This window comes from Corylus avellana, chromosome ca1 (genome assembly GCF_901000735.1).
Source record: "Corylus avellana chromosome ca1, CavTom2PMs-1.0".
Classification (NCBI taxonomy): Eukaryota; Viridiplantae; Streptophyta; class Magnoliopsida; order Fagales; family Betulaceae; genus Corylus; species Corylus avellana.
Genome location: NC_081541.1, coordinates 17,361,658 through 17,378,446, shown reverse-complemented (window position 1 = coordinate 17,378,446; position 16,789 = coordinate 17,361,658). Strand labels below are relative to the sequence as shown.

Below are 16,789 nucleotides of genomic sequence, written 5' to 3'. Positions count from 1 at the left end.
TACACTTGTGTTAAACAATGCATCATAGTCTCCATAACACTCTATACCATAAAAGATGATACAAAACAAGAATTACGAGATAAACGAAAAAACTAAAACTTCATATATACAATATACTTACGCTAGACACATAATTAATGGCTTTATAATTGACATACACAACATTTATTATAATTGTAAATGTATAAGTTCTGCAAACCGTATGATACTCAACCTAGCAACAAACACTTCTTAATTGAGTTTTATTCCCTCATGCATGCAACCATATGCATTTCTTAGCTGCCTTAGTGAAACTGCATGTAAAGACTTGGCTGATTTCTTTGGAGAAAGAAATTCTTGAGTCACGCATTGCATTGTAGGCCGAGACTTTGGTTTGGTGTGTATGCATGCAAATGCTATTGTAGCAATGAGGAAAATATCTTGTGCAATCAGATGATTGGGAGGTGGTAAATGTTGGTCTAATATTTCATGTAACATCATATTCTGAGAAGAAGTTGAGGATAATGAAGTCATAAATTTTGTTAGATGTTTTCCCATTAATACTTCAAGTGCCACAACTCCAAAACTACAAACATCACACTTTTCAGTAACTTTCATGGTATAGGCCAACTCTACACATATATAAAACAAGAAAAATAAAATTATAAGAAAACAAGAAAAATTAAAAACAAAAAGAGTTTCTTTTAATTTTGTTCTTTTTTTTTTTTTTTTTTTTTTCATTTTTTTCATTTTTTTTTTCTTTTCTTTTGTATATTTTGAACGCAAAGAAGTTGTTCAAAACTTATTATTGCATTCTATAGTGAAAGTCGTTGTTTGTGATGTGATCATGCATGAATCAGTAAATTACAAGGTAACCCTACTGGCACAAATATTGAGCAATACATTTGTTGTACATGGCTAATTATACCTTTTAGAACAATAGGCAACACTTCATGAATAAATCTATATATAAAGATATAACTTATCGTTAAAAAGATATTAGCTCACCTGGGGCAACGTAATCATAAGTGCCGACAACCAACGTTTGATTGGATGAGTCAGAATCAAGAAGCTTAGTTGTGCCAAAGTCAAAGAGAAAAGCCTCTAGTTTATTGTTCAATAGAATATTGTTGCTTGTTATATCTCGATGAACAATTGCTGGAATGCATTCATGATGCATGTAAGATAAAGCATGGGCAGTAACTTTGATGATGTTTACTCTCTTGCTCCAATCCAATTCCATAGCTTCAACATCGCTATTTAGGATACAAAATAGGCTTCCCCTTTCCATGTACTCGTAAACCAAAAACATGCATCGCTTATGCAAACAAAATCCATGAAGTTTTATGATGTTTCGATAACGAATCTCTGTTAACACTTTTACCTCATTTCTAAAACTCATATCAAAAGTTGGGTTCTTAGCCTCCAGCCGATGAAGTTTCTTCAAGGCAATCACTTTTCCACTAGGTAATTTTACTTTGTAAACGCTACCGTAACCACCAGTTCCAATACAATATTTTAGATCAAAATCTTCGGTTGCTTCAATGATGTCTTCATATGCAATATGTCCATCAAAATTCCATATCGAGAACAAATTTCCTTTCTTTGTTTCTGTTGACTCAAATTGGGTTTCCTTGACCATGCATTGACATAGGAGAAAGCCCCCAAGAACTAAGAATCCAAGGGAAATGGCGATCGTAACGAAAATTTTCACTTTTGTTACAATTGATTTCTTACTAGTTGGAGCACAAGGAGGGAAACCCATGATGTCACAGCACAAATATTTGTTGCCAATTAATGTGTCGGGTGTATGGTACTAATCAAAATATTTTGGAATCGGACCTGTCAAAGAATTGTATAACAAGTTGACTCTTTTAATAGAAACGTAACTATTGGGAACATTGCCGGTAAGATTATTGTAGCTGATATCCAAGATATATAAATTGTCAACAATCCCAAGTTCAACAGGTGGTTCTCCACTAATAAAGTTTTGACTAAGGTTAAGAGAATTCAATGAATGAAGGTTGCCGATTTGAGTGGGGATATGACTAATTAGATTGTTATGTTCAAGATACAGATAGGACAAACTCTTCAAGTTCCCTATAGCTGAATGGATTTGACCATTGACGCTATTATTCCTGATGAACAAGTAAATCAAATTCTTCAAGTTTCCTATTTCTCGGGGAATGGAACCATTTATTTGACTGGAATCAAGACCCAAATATGACAAATTAATCAAATGACCTATAGTTGAAGGGATTTGACCATTGGGGCTATTATTCATGAGGAGCAAGAGAATCAAATTCTTCAAGTTTCCTATTTCTCGGGGAATGGAACCATTTATTTGATTGGAATAAAGATACAAATCTTCCAAATTGGTTAAGTGACCTATAGTTGATGGGATTTGACCATTGAGGCTGTTATTCCTGAGGGACAAGGAAATCAAATTCTTCAAGTTTCCTATTTCCCAGGGAAAGGAACCATTGATTTGATTGGAAGAAAGATATAGCTCTTCCAAATTAGTTAAATTACCCAAAGTGGAAGGGATTGGACCAGTGAGCATGTTACGGCTTAGGCTTAACATGACCAAATTCCTCAACGTTCCTATCTCTAACGGTATGAAACCTTTGGTTCGATTGTCAAACAAAACAAAATGGGTGAGATGGATTAAAAGCGAAACAGAGGTAGGGATTGATCCAGTGATTTGATTATCAGAAACATTAAAAATTCACTAATTGGGTGAGGTTTGTAAGTGAAAAATGCAACTCACCTGTCAGATTATTATAGGACAGATCAAGGTAGGTGAGTTTCGATAGAGTACCTATCTCAATTGGGATACTCCCCTGAAGTCCAGTTTCATGGAGATCAAGGCGGACTAAATTTGGGAAGGAAGAGAGGTTGAGTTTTGACATCTCTCCCAAATAGAAACCACCAAAATGGATGACAATCTCTGTGATGCTTCTACCAGCATTGCAAGTAATACCAGGCCACTTTCAACAACTTGAGACATTGTTGGTGTTGGCGCTTTTCCACCACCCACTCTTCAGCAGAGCCTTTGCTTCTCCTGGATGTAGCGTTGATGGTTTCAGATGCTCCCACAAATGGAGTTGCAGAATCCAAATAGGTTCCACAGAAAAAGATAGAGGTAGACCATGCAATGAGGACCATGGAAATGGGAAGGGAGGGTGCCATGTTTGTTTACAAGTGTATGAATGATATGATGAGGATTTTCTGAAGTTTAATAAGAAAGATAAAGAGGGAATATTAATGGGAGTGAATTATTTAGTGTTGATGTTGAATGTTTTTTACTAGAAATTACAGCTAGATGTCTTAATTCTTTCTCTTTTAATATAAAGGAGGGTCGACATGGCATGCAGAGGTATGGACCGGGAGTGGATGACAATTCTACCGTGTTCTATAGTATCTAATTTGACAATTCTCATCTGCATGAATTAGAGAGAGAAAACTAAAGTCTTTACATTGGTCTTTAATTTCAACAGATCGAAAAGAGCATAAATTAATGCTTATTCACTCACAGCTTCCATGGGTGATTATAGATACTGAAATTGAATGGCCATGATCCGATCATTCAATAGTACTTGATGTGAGCGTAATTACCAACACAGGCCCACATCATCAACGGCATTCAAGTAATTAGAACATTGCCGTACGTGTTCGAAATATATTAAAGTAGATATATGATTGATTGCTATATATATATATGTTCATGATCACTAGCTTTAATGAGGGGCCTTAGATTTTCACAAAAATCATCTTCCAAATAATTTCCTTTAATTTCAAACGTACTCAACATTTCACCATTAATTGTCGTTGTCGGTAGATTAATTGGATGACAATCTCCAACGTCTAAGTAAATTGAGGCTTCTTAATACAATTAGTGGGTTCATAATGCATGCAACAATTACCCAAGCAATATCATTAATTAGGAATTTAATCTAATTATTTTACTTAATTAGATGCAAATATATATATGATTTCTGTACGTTGGTGTCATAATTAATAACCACCAGTAATCATAAACAAACTGCACTTTCTTTCTAGCTACTTTTAGGGAGTAGTTAGGGCTCCTTCATTTTTAATACAAAGATCAAAATTAAGAGTGTTGACGTGTTGTGTTCTCTCTCTTTTGAGAATGAGATTTGATGAGTTGGAGGAGGGACACTTTTATAGTAAAACAAAGACTTTAATTAAATTCACACCTTTCTATATATGCTTGTGTCTCATATATATTGAATATTTTGAGGAAAATCCAGGCCTAGGCCGGCGAATGCTTGAATTTTTTAATGCAATTTTTTTATATCCTGGCCGGCGAATAATGCAGTATATATATAAGGCTTGAAAATCGCGGCATGCAGTATATAATGCAATTTTATATATCCTGGCCGGCGAATGCTTGAATTTTTGTAATTAATTATTTATTTTTTTATAATAAAAAATAATGATATTTTGAGAATTTTTAAAAGATCTAATGGAAAATTTTAATGGAGGGTAATGTCAAAACGCGTAGAAGTTCAGTGAAATTTTGTGAAATTTTTCCTTTATTTTATTTTATTTTTATATGAATAAGTTCAATACATTTAAGAGTTTTTTTTTTTAACTATGAGGAGGGGTGAGATTGTAAATTTTTTAAAATTTAATACACTAAACTAAAAGTTTTTATTTATTTTTTATTATTATTATTTTTTTTTTAACTTTGAGGAAGGATTGCAAAAGGGAAAAATGTTAATGTGAATTAAGTAAAGTTTCCCGAAAATTGAATGTCATATTACTTGAGCAAAAAGAGTCCTCATATATAATTTCCAATCCCATGAGATAGAAATCATCCCAATTATTTAATTCCAATTATCATCCCTTTTCCTTGAGCACATGATCATAAGATCGAAACTGTGAGGATAATGGTTGATGCACGATTATAGCAATCGTAAAGGGAAAATGATTCTTGATATTACTCTACTTAAGGTAGGAACCACCGATTGAATGCGTTTAATTAGGTTAATTAATTATCGAAGAGATGGATATATATCCTTTAATGCACAATTCTTCAAACATCAAGAGAAAATTGATATGATTCTTTAAGACAATTTTTCACTCTCAAAATGGTTGTTTTGGGTTAAGCAGGTTGTTGCTTGCCCAATAATTCAAATTCGAATCAAACTTACTGAAAATTACCGTTTTCCAAGTGGGACTCTTTTAGAATTCTGATATATGGTGATAGTCTTTTGCCAAGAGCAAATTTTACAAGTTATTAATGTTAAACCAAATCATGTCTTATTTTTATTTTCCATATTATAGATAGAAGATTCTTAACAATATTGATCCTTCTGAGAATGAAAGTGGCAAGGGTGGGTCAATTAGATTTTAGACTTGAATTGCCATCCTCAAATCGTGTGAGCATGATGGGTCTTCTTGAAACAGCAAGCCTTTCATTGGAGACATATCTGAAGAGTTGATACAACACAAATGAAAGAACAAAATAAAGATAAAAGATTGATGTCTCACCAATTGGATAAATTAGTGTTTCACCAGGAAGATAGAGTCTCACTACATAAATTAAATATTAAAAACAATTACAAAATAATACTAAATTTAAAGTCTAAACTAATATTCTTTCTCCATTCTACATCACAATATCACTATCGTCTCATTTGCTTTTGCAACTTGAGAATTATTTACCGGTGTAATCATTTTCCATAATTTTATATATACAGATTCCAATTTCCCCAAGAATTTCTTCTCTCCCAGCAATATATGCAGATACGTCACAACTCTTTTCCAAGGCAAGCTTCTCATATTGATGCTTTCACCTCCTTATTTCACCTTCCAATTCCGTTTCTCAAAGAAAGATGCTGTACGTGAAAATTAAAAGCTATCAATAACACTAAAATAAAATTCAATTTCATCGAGATTAATTGTGGTGGAACATACTTTTGGGTCGCACATGGGATTCATGAGAAAAAGTAGTAGTCAAACCACGTACGTGCTTTGAAATCTGCCAACTCAGTTTCTCTGTCTTCTGCAATAATCGAAAAGAAAACCATAAATTCCAACCCCACATACACAAAATTTTTAAAATGAATGATCAAGATACCACTTTAATTTGGGTGTGTATGTTCAACACCCATGTCAATTTGGTCATCAAAGAAATGCAAAAAGTTCCTAGTCAATCTTACAATACACACAATAAATTAGTTAAGTAATGAATTTAATGGTTGAGAAATCACTTCTTAAATACACTAAAATCATCCAATTTCTTTTCTTTTTTTCGAGAACTCGTTGGAGATCAAACAATGCTTAGGTCTTTGTGCTCTCTCTAATTTAAAATATTTAAATGCCATGACAACATTCCAAATTTTTAGGTAATTAGACTACCCTTAACTTTTCATACCTAATCAGTAAAGAAGAGGGGTTTATTTATTTATTTTTTGAAACTATAGGATTTCGAAAAAAAAAAAAAAAAACAAAAACAAAAACAAAACAAAAAGGGGTTAAAGGTTGGAATAAACCATACAAAAGAAACCTATGATAAAAGTTAATTATATATTTTTATATATATATTTCAGAATTTTGAACAACCCACGTATAATAATTGAGGGTTATAAATTGTTGTTTAAGCATTACATAAACCGGATTCATAATAACTTATTTTTAAATTTGTTAACATATGCAGTTATTTTCTTCCACCTTTGGAACTCTAGATCTTTTGTGTTTTGTAGTTTAGCAGGTTGCCAAATTGTAAAGTGGAAAATTCACTGAGATGAGATGCTGAGCAAATGACTTGTATTATTAGGTTTGCTTAAATAACAGTTAACTGTTAGTGTTATGGTAATAAGATAATAAAATACAAAATACTAATAAAAAAATTCTCATAATTATTAGCCTAATGCCTTCTCTCTTTAGCCACGTGATAAAGGTAATGGCAAAAGAGTCGATTGTTAGAAAAATGCTAAACATTCCAAATTTTTGTTTCAAAAGTTGGTTTTCAAATGAAATTTCATCATCCCATGAGCTGATGACACATTTTCTAAAATAATAAATTTCATGAGATTGTGACACATTATTTGGGAACCAACTTTTGAGAAGAAAATTTGAGATGTGTAGCACTTCTCTAATTGTTATGTTCATGACTCGCGAAACTTCAATATGAAAGATTGAGGGGATAGGCGTGTAGACTAGGAGTGAAGGTTGAAACTTCAATATATATGAAAGATTGGTCTGTCCCAAGCGTGTGGACCGGGACAGACCAGTTATTTTGGGTTGATGTTGAATGTCATGTTCATGACTAGTAAGCTGTTAAAGTTTTCAAGCCAGGCATGCCCGGATGAAAGAAAAGATAATCAAATAGAAAAATAAAGACAAGGCAGAGTAAAGAAAATAAAAATAAGAAAGATAAAGAGGGGGCATGTAACACCCCACCTCAATGACACACTACAAAAAAAGGATTTTTTATTGACATAAGTTTTCTAACGTGTCAGGTGGTCTGACACGTCAGCAAATTCTCCTGACGAGGTAATTTTGACGTGTTTCAGACGTTAAGATTGTGGGTGTCAGAACGGAAAATTTCTGACGTGTTAGATTTAACACGTCAGAATTTCCTGACGTGTTAGAGTTAACACGTCAGAATTTTCTGACGTGTCAAAATTGGCACGTCAAAAATTTTTTTTAAGAGTTTTTTTAACTTTGAGGAGGGGTGAGATTGTAAATTTTTTTAAAATTTAATTAATACACTAAACTAAAAGTTTTTTTTTTTTTTTTTTAACTTTTTTTTAACTTTGAGGAAGGATTGCAAAAGAGATAAATGTTAATGTGAATTAAGTAAAGTTTCCCGAAAATTGAATGTCATATTACTTCAGCAAAAAGAGTCCTCATAATTTCCAATCCCATGAGATAGAAATCGTCCCAATTATTTAATTCCAATTATCATCCCTTTTCCTTGAGCACATGATCATAAGATCGAAACTGTGAGGGTGATGGTTGATGCACGAATCACGATTATAGCAATCATAAAAGGAAATTGATACTTGATATTACTCCACTTAAGGTAGGAACCACCAATCGAATGCCTTTAATTAGGTTAATTAATTAGCGAAGAGATGGATATATATCCTTTAATGCACAATTCTTCAAACATCAAGAGAATTTTTTTTTTTTTTTGACATGTCCACACAAGAGGGGGAAGGGGGATTCGAACTAGTGACCTCCGTTTTATGAGACGTAGTTTCTAGCCGATTGAGCTACCTCTTGGGGACCATCAAGAGAAAATTAATATGATTCTTTAAGACAATTTTTCACTCTCAAAATGGTTGTTATGGGTTAAGCAAGTTGTTGCTTGCCCAATAATTCAAATTCGAATCAAACTTACTGAAAATTATCGTTTTCCAAGTAGGACTCTTTTAGAATTCTGATATATGGTGATAGTCGTTGCTAAGAGCAAATTTTACAATTTGGGCATTAAAGAAATGCAAAAAGTTCCTAGTTAATCTTACAATACACACAATATAGCAACCTTAGAACCACAATTCGTTCCAAACCCTAAATTAGTTAAATAATGCATTTAATTGTTGAGAAATCACTTCTTAAATACACTAAAATCATCAAACTTCTTTTCTTTTTTTGGAGAACTCATTGGAGATCAAACAAGGATTAGGTCTTTGTGCTCTCTCTAATTTAAAATATTTAAATGCCATGACAACATATTGACTGAGACAACACATTTCAGAATTGTGAACAACAACCCACGTTTAATAATTGAAGGTTATAAATTGTTGTTTAAGCATTACATAAACCACTTTCATAATAATTTATTTTTCAAGTCATGAACATAAGTAGTTATTTTCTTCCACCTTTGGAACTCTTTGGTGTTTTGTAGTTTAGTAGGTTGACAAATTGTAAAGTGGAATGTTGAGCAAATAAGTTGTATTGTCAGGTTTGCTTAAATATATAGCAGTTAACTGTTAGTGTTATGGTAATAAGAGATAATAAAATACAAAGTACTAATGAAAAAATTCTCATAATTATTAGCCTAGCTAATGCCTTATCTCTTTAGCCATGTAATAAAGGTAATGGCAAAAGAGTTGATTGGCATGTTCATGACTCGCCAAACTTCAATAAGAAAGATTGTGGGTCACGCGTGTGGACTGGGAATGAAGGTTGAAACTTCCATGTGAAAGATTGGTCTGTCCCAGGCGAGTGGACTGGGATAGACCAATTATTTTATGTTGATGTTGAATGTCATATTCATGACTAGTAAGCTGTTGAACTTTCTCAAGGCAGGGACGCCCGGATGAAAGAAAAGATAATCAAATAGAAAAATAAAGACAAGACAGAATAAAGAAAATAAACACAAAGTTGATGAAATTTTCATGTCCATACAACTCTTTCAAACTTGTCTACTGCTTTATCCTCCCTCTTTCAAAGTCGAGCAAATTTTCATGTCCAACATTCGCTAAAAATATTTGGGTTGGAGTCCTTTTTATGTCTTTACAAAAATTCATTAAAATGAAGATTCATTAATCTCTTATTGAAAATTTTGAGGAAAATCCAAGGCCTTAAGTACGTAGTATATAATGCTATTTTATCCAATAATTATATTCCTCAAGCTAGTTAGCAAAGATTTGAACTATAATGAGAATTGTCTACACAGTAGAGAACCCTCTGTTCTCCCCTGTTCTATAGTGTGCGAACAGAGGACGTACCATTTCTTATCTGCAACTCTCAATGCTAGCCTTAGTTGTTGCTTAAAAATTGAGCTTCTTTTGTTGGCTTGATGTCCACTTGGGTATTAGATATGACTCTAGCTTCTTTTTGTTTCCATTCCAATTGCTATTGATATACATGCAAATCACTTAGACATTATAAAGAAGCCAGTAAGGGAAGGGCCCCAAATAATTCGAATTCGAATTAAACTTACAGAAAATTACCGTTTATGAATCAGTAAATTACAAGGTAACCTTGCTGACACAAATATTGGAAAATACATTAGTTGTACATGGCAAATTATACCTTCAACACATTTCAGAATTGCGAAAAACCCACGTTTAATAATTGAATGTAATAAATTATTGTTTAAGCATTACATAAACTGGTTTCATAATAACTTATTTTTCAAGTCGTGAACATAAGTAGTTATTTTCTTCCACTTTTGAAATTCTTTGGTGTTTTGGGTTGCCAAATTGTAGAGTGGAAAATTCATTGAGATGAAATGCTGAGCCAATGACTTATATTGCCAGGTTTGCTTAAATAGCAGTTAGCTGTTAGTATTATGGTAATAAGATAATATAATACAAAATACTAATAAAAAAATTCTCATAATTATTCGCCTAGCTAATGCCTTATCTCTTTAGCCATGTAATAATGGTAATGGCAAACGAGTTGATTGTTAGAGAAATGCTAAACATTCCAAATTTTTGTTCCAAAAATTGATTTCCAAATTATATGTCATCCTCCCATGAGTTGATGACACATTTCTCAAAATAATAAATCTCATGAGATTGTGACACATCATTTGGGAACCAACTTTTGAGAAGAAAATTTGAGATGTGTCGTACTTCTCTAGTTGTTATGTTCATGACTCGCGAAACTTTAATATGAAAGATTGAGGGGACAGGGGTGTGGATTAGGAGTGAAGGTTGAAACTTCAATATATATGAAAGATTGGTCTATCCCAGGTGTGTGGACCGGGACAGACCAATTATTTTGGGTTGAAGTTAAATGTTATGTTCATGACTAGTAAACTGTTGAAGTTTCTCAAGCCAGGCATGTCTGGATGAAAGAAAAGATAATCAAATAGAAAAATAAAGACAAGGCAGAATAAAGAAAATAAAAATAAGAAAGAGAAAGAGGGGGCAGACGTGTGGACTAATTTTTTGTGAGTTAGAATGAAGAGTAGCATGCATATATACGTCATTCTTGTATTTGCAGAAGAAAGTTTTTTTATTCGAAATTAACTTCTTTTTTTTTTTTTTATCAATTCTCTCAATCTCTTCCAAATGAGTTTGAAATGAATGGAACAACCACGCTCACATTACATTTCCACGAAATTCCTTGAATTTGAAAGTGAACATTTCGCAATTGGATGACAAATTAGTCTTGGTGTACTGGGAGTGGAGTACTGGGCGGGCAGACCAATTAGTTTGTGTTGACGTTGAATATTATGTTGATGACTAGTAATTAAATTGAGAGTTTTTCTGTCTTATTTTAATCCAAATCATGTTATTAATGTTAATCCAAATCATGTCTTATTTTTCTTTTCCATATTATACAAGATTCTTAACATTGATCCTTCAGAGAATGAAAGTGGCAAATTAAGCTGGGTCAATTAGATTTTAGAATTGAAATAGCAAGCCTTTTACTGGAGACATATGTGAAGCTGAATGGTCTTACAAGCTTCATCACATGTTCCGCCACAACCCACCAATGAGAAGGAGGGACAATTTCACTCAAACAACGGTATGTGATGATGCCCACGGAGTTCAGCCCAAAATCAATATCACAAGTCTATACACAATTTTATCTTGGGAGGCCCGAACTATGTAAATAAAAAAATACATCATAGACGTACGTATATAGTTTCTCTATGTGTGTGTGCACGTGGGTTATGTAAAGCATATGATTGATATGATTCTCAAATGAATTTTTAAAAATACTAGTTTAGAGACAAATATGAATTTCATAGATTTTTTTTTTTTTTTTTTTTTTAATTACAATCTCAATTGGAAGAAATTTATCCATCTAAAAAATTAAAGGTGTTGCATTTTAATTAGTACTTATAGCTAGGCTGAAAAATGCATGCCTAGTTGTCAGTACTGTACTACCAGCCTCTTAACTTCCTCCCACACTAATTAATTTCACTACTACTATCTTAATCTGGGAGAATAACCTAGTGCGACCTACAAATATTTAAGTAAGAACCTTTTTTTCTTTTTTAAACTACAAGTTTGGGACTTTTGATCTTTGGTCAACCTACCAGGAAAATGAGCATTTGTGTATAAAATCATTAGATCAAATTTTGTCTGTTTAGGGTGTTTGTTGTATATGGGTGTGCTTAGCTGCATCGTTTAGTACATCAATGGAACCAAAAAAGAAAAGTTGAGATGAAATTGTGATTCATCATTGCCATTCGCCGGGGCCATAATATAAGAAATAATATTTTTATGAGGATTTTCAAATGCCATCCCTCCCGCCCCCACATAAAGGGTAGGTTTGTCTCTGGTGCTAATATATTTATTATATGACATCATCTATAGCATTAATGTAATAATATACAAATATATTTTGACCATGAAATATCATCACCATCAAGTGAATGGGGAGAGGTTCTTATTATGCCACGACAGGCCTATATCATGCATTAATAGTGTTAGTCCTAAAAATGCTTTGGTGGACAAGCTTCCCTTGTACGTGCAATTGAATCTTCTGCCGTTCATTTGAAAGGGAAGGAAACCATTTATGGTTAGGCAAAGCCATTTTATTGTTAGAATTTTATTTTATTGTATCTAATGGTTTACATAATGCTACGTACGTAGTTTAAAATATTTAAATGACGTGACAACATATTCATCGACATTATGTATACCTTAAAATCTGTAGAATAAAATTTTCATCTTAAAATGACTAATCTCATCAAGTGAAATGCGATTCTTATTTATACAGTAAACTCATAAGAGTTTATTGTCAATTAAGATAAAATTGGGATACCTAGGGCTTCTTAATGCAAGTGGTTTCATAATGCGACAATTACCCATGCAATTTCGTTGGGAAATTAATTTAATTATGTTCATTAGTTGCAAATATATGATTGGAAAAAATATAAAAAAGTCTCCAAAACTACTGGCCGTTTACAATATAGCCCCTCAATGTTCAAAAAGTACTAAAGTAGCCCCAAAACTTCCAAAATGTATCAAAAAGGCCACTTATTTTTTTATATTCCTATAATACCCATATTCTTTTAACAAATAAAATAATAAAATAATTGTAAAAAAAACAAAACAATTTTTTATTTTTATTTATTTTTATTTTTTTATTTTTTTTAAAAAAACCAATGGACGAATAAATACAAAAAAAAAAAAAAAAAAAATGGAATAAATAAATAATTAGTCATTATAGTTGGCATAAATTATAAATTGTTTCATGTCATATTAAAGTAAAATCAATTTGGTAGTTTAATGGGCTACTTTAGTACTTTTTGAACATTGAGGGGCTTTGTTTTGGAATATCTCAAGAACACTACCTTTGATTTTACTTTAATACAACATCAAGCAATCTGTAATTTAGGCCAAATATAGTGACTAATTATTTATTATTTATTCCAACTATAGTGACTTGATTAACATTTGCATTTGGGGTTCCAAACAAAATATGGGCCGGGACCCAAATACAACTTTTATGCATGTGCTGTCAGGTGTTTCTTAAAAATTAAAATCATTATAATTTAATAAGGCCCACGTGTGATTTTCAGCCTTGACCTTTATGAATTAAATGGATAAGGAGTATTTTTTTTTTTCCTAATTAAAAAAATGATTATGTCTATTAAATTTTACGAATTTAATAATATATATATTATCACATGATGACTATTTGCCTCATCATTTTAAATAAGGATATATTTCATATACAATTAAATATAATAAAATAAAATTTTGATTGTAACATTCGTCTTCGCCCTCCTCAATGCTATGTGTTGCATTATGTTAGTGTTTCCTATTAATGGGCCATCCATTTAGGCCAACAAAAAGCCCAAAATGCTGTGGGATTAATTATGGGTTTGGTACCGCAAAAGAAAGAGTATTATTATTATTATTATTATTAAGATATGAGTGATTAGTATCAATAATTTGTTCATATTTTGTTTTATATTTTCTTACAAATTCAATAAATCAAGTATTAGATTTGTGGGGTTCACTATTTACTTATGTAAGGGCCACATAAGTTCATAAATTTAATAATTAATTTATAGGATAAGATGAAAAAAATATGAATATATATAGAACTTCAATGGAAACTGAATTAGCGCTCCTTTCTATTGCTCTTACGAGGTTGTCCTCTTCAATTGGTATTATAAGTTACATGCGTGGATCAGGATAGCTGCCCCATGGTCTTTCTTTTCTGGTCGGTTAGTTTTTTTATTTTTTATTTTTTATGTTCTTCTGTGTTTTACACTTTACGAAGGGCCTTCCGCTAAATAAAACCCTGAAAATAGAACTTAAATTTATTGATGCCAAAATGAATTATTTATATATTCAAAAATAATTTTTATTTTCTCTTTTGAATATTAACAATTTTTTAAATGACCATAACAACAAGTAAACAGTTTAAGATATACATATAATGAACCATGCCTTGTAGGAAAAAAAAAAGTTTACAAATTAGCATTTTTCATTCATTAATTGGAGCATAATTGATAGTTTGAGTATTAAACTAGTTTCATGTGAGACAGTAGAGAAACTTTTCACGTGTTCTACAATAAGACCTAAATTTGATCACTAAAAGAAAAAGAAAACAAAAGACAAAATAAAAGAATCTGTTGTGTGGGAAATTGACTCGTAGTTGAAATTTTAGTAGGGATATCTTATATCTACTTATGTTAAGAGCATTATTAATATACACTTTTGATCTCATTTTTTATTGTTTTATACTTTTAATCCTAAATTTTTTAAGGGGACATTTCTAAAAGCTCAAAAGAAGAGGCCTAAGAGATTTTGGTGCACCTAATTAACATTTGCGCCTAAGGTTCCAAACAAACTATGCGCCGAGGCCGCCCAAATACAACTCTTTTGTGTGTTGTCATACTTGCTTCTTAAAAAACAACATCATTTCATGGGCCTAAATGTGGTTTTTAGGCATGCTTCTTGGCGTCAAGCAATGAATTGCGATTTTGATGTCCTTCTTCACAAGGGCACTTGCAAACGTGTTTCCTTATTATTGCATTTTAATTCAATAATGATTTTAAAAGTCATATTATTTTTTAAAAAGTGATTAGTATCAAAAAATTAAGGATAATATTTGACAAATCGCTGATGTTCTTGTTAGATTGCTGTTGATTGCCCACGGACTGTACCTGATGTCTCTTTCTTCCAGCAACTTCAAGTTCAGAAATCCTTGGAGCGCATCCCTTATACGTGGTTAGTCTTTATTGTTAGTTGCCGGTTGCTTTTATGTGTCATGTATATGTGCATGCGTGGGGAAAGAGGAAACAAGTGCACTAACTAGTCTTTTCAAACTAAATTTACTGAATCAAAGGAAAAGGGGCTTTGACCTGCTTTTTGATTATTTTATCAAATGATTAAGTCATCTATAATTTTCTGATTCAATTCTTGCTTCCGCATTGGGTTACTGCATTGCTACTTCTCCGATTATATTGGGATTGAACGTTTAGGTAAAAATTAAGCTAAATTTCCTTTTATTTTTTGGGTAAGTAATTTAAAGTTCCTCAGTATATTATAAGTTTAGAAAATATATTGTTAGATCCTGTATTTATTCGATCTTGACATCTACATATTTCTTTAGTCACAGATTGAGTCTTTCAATTTGACCTGCTCATAGCCCAAGCTTTGTTTGACCTTTTGTTCTTGCTTTTTGGTGCCTCCATGGAATAAAAATTTCCTGTACTCTTATAGGTAACCAGTTGTGCTCAGCTTGAATCTACCAATAGTTTAAAACAAACAAATCGCAGTACTGGTTTGTAGGTGTACTGTTTACTGCAGAACATGCAAACCATTGGCTGTTGAAGTTGTTAAATAAAATGACTTTGGTTCAATAATTACTAGTTTGGGCAATTATGTAGTAGTTCACTGTTCAAAGAAAAGTGGCTCTATATATATATATATTTTTTTCCTAAATCATTGAGTCATTGTCCATTGTGCAATTATGTAGTGCCTAGCTTTAGTCTCAAATGATGGTCCATCTTTGTATCCTTGGGGCCATTAAATTTCAGGTTTCTGGAGGTTTGAGTCGGATTCTGTGTTATATAAGACTGCTAGAGTAGCTCTGTCTTCAAACTGTAGTTATAGTTCTTTAAATATGTTGTCGCATGATTTTTGTAATGTACATTCAGACCGTAAGGTGTGAATAACAAAGATACGACGAACCCGTTTTTTATTATCTGTGCATGTATATATACTGCACATATTTTTCTTCACACCAAAATTATGAAAAATGTGAGATGTAGGGTTGATCAGGATGGGTTTTCAGGTCTAGGGTGATTTCCATGGGGTTTAATGCTGTGGTCTCGTGACCTGTGACATGTGAAATGTGTAAATATAGATAGTGGGCAGGGTCCGCAGGGACATAATGACAAAGCTTATTAGTAGCCATGAATTGTTTGCCACTTTTTATTCTAGCATCGTAACTCAGTTTCTTGCCTATAATTTTAGTATTTCATGATACATACATAATATGAAGGGCCTCCATATAATCTCTATGTATTTTTAGAATTATGGCAGAGCACTAACACATGCTACATGCATGGTCTCTTGTGCTCAAGTTCATTATACAAATATGTTGACTTCATGACTTTTTGATGCAGGATATAGTTCAGTACTTATAACTAAAAATTTAAGAATTTTGTGATTGTCTTAGGGGAAACTAACAAATTTGAAGTAGGTCTGTGCAGATTTGGTTTGTAGGTTGGGTTTGGGGCTGGAATAATCTGAGTAAAGGGGATGGAAAACTGCAAACAAGTAAATATTAAAAAGGGAAAATTATACTTTACCCCCCTCCCCCCCAAAGTTTCACTTATCAAAAAAAAAAAAGTTTAACCTGATTTGCAATTTGACCATTCGATCTCGAATGTTTA

At 32.3% G+C, this 16,789-nt stretch overlaps 1 protein-coding gene and 1 pseudogene across 1 annotated transcript; one reads left to right on the top strand and one right to left on the bottom strand.

Annotated features, from left to right (window-relative positions):
- Positions 1–231: 231 nt before the first annotated feature.
- Positions 232–1,621, bottom strand: LOC132164652 (MDIS1-interacting receptor like kinase 2-like). Its single transcript, XM_059575227.1, has 2 exons — positions 988–1,621; positions 232–611 (listed from the first exon to the last, which is right to left on the bottom strand). Exons 1-2 carry the CDS (start codon positions 1,619–1,621, stop codon positions 232–234), a joined length of 1,014 nt encoding a protein of 337 aa, XP_059431210.1.
- A 1,298-nt stretch (positions 1,622–2,919) lies between these two features.
- The window catches only part of LOC132164555 (GTPase-activating protein GYP1-like), a 20,449-nt pseudogene continuing 6,579 nt past the window's right edge, over positions 2,920–16,789 (top strand).

What these genes read in the sequence shown, in the direction of transcription:
- LOC132164652 (XM_059575227.1), bottom strand. Translation starts at nt 1,621, where the DNA reads ATGGTCAAGGAAACCCAATTTGAGTCAACAGAAACAAAGAAAGGAAAT. An exon ending in TTATGATTACGTTGCCCCAG is followed by an intron (nt 612 to 987) that starts GTGAGCTAATAT and finishes ATATATGTGTAG; the next exon opens with AGTTGGCCTATACCATGAAA.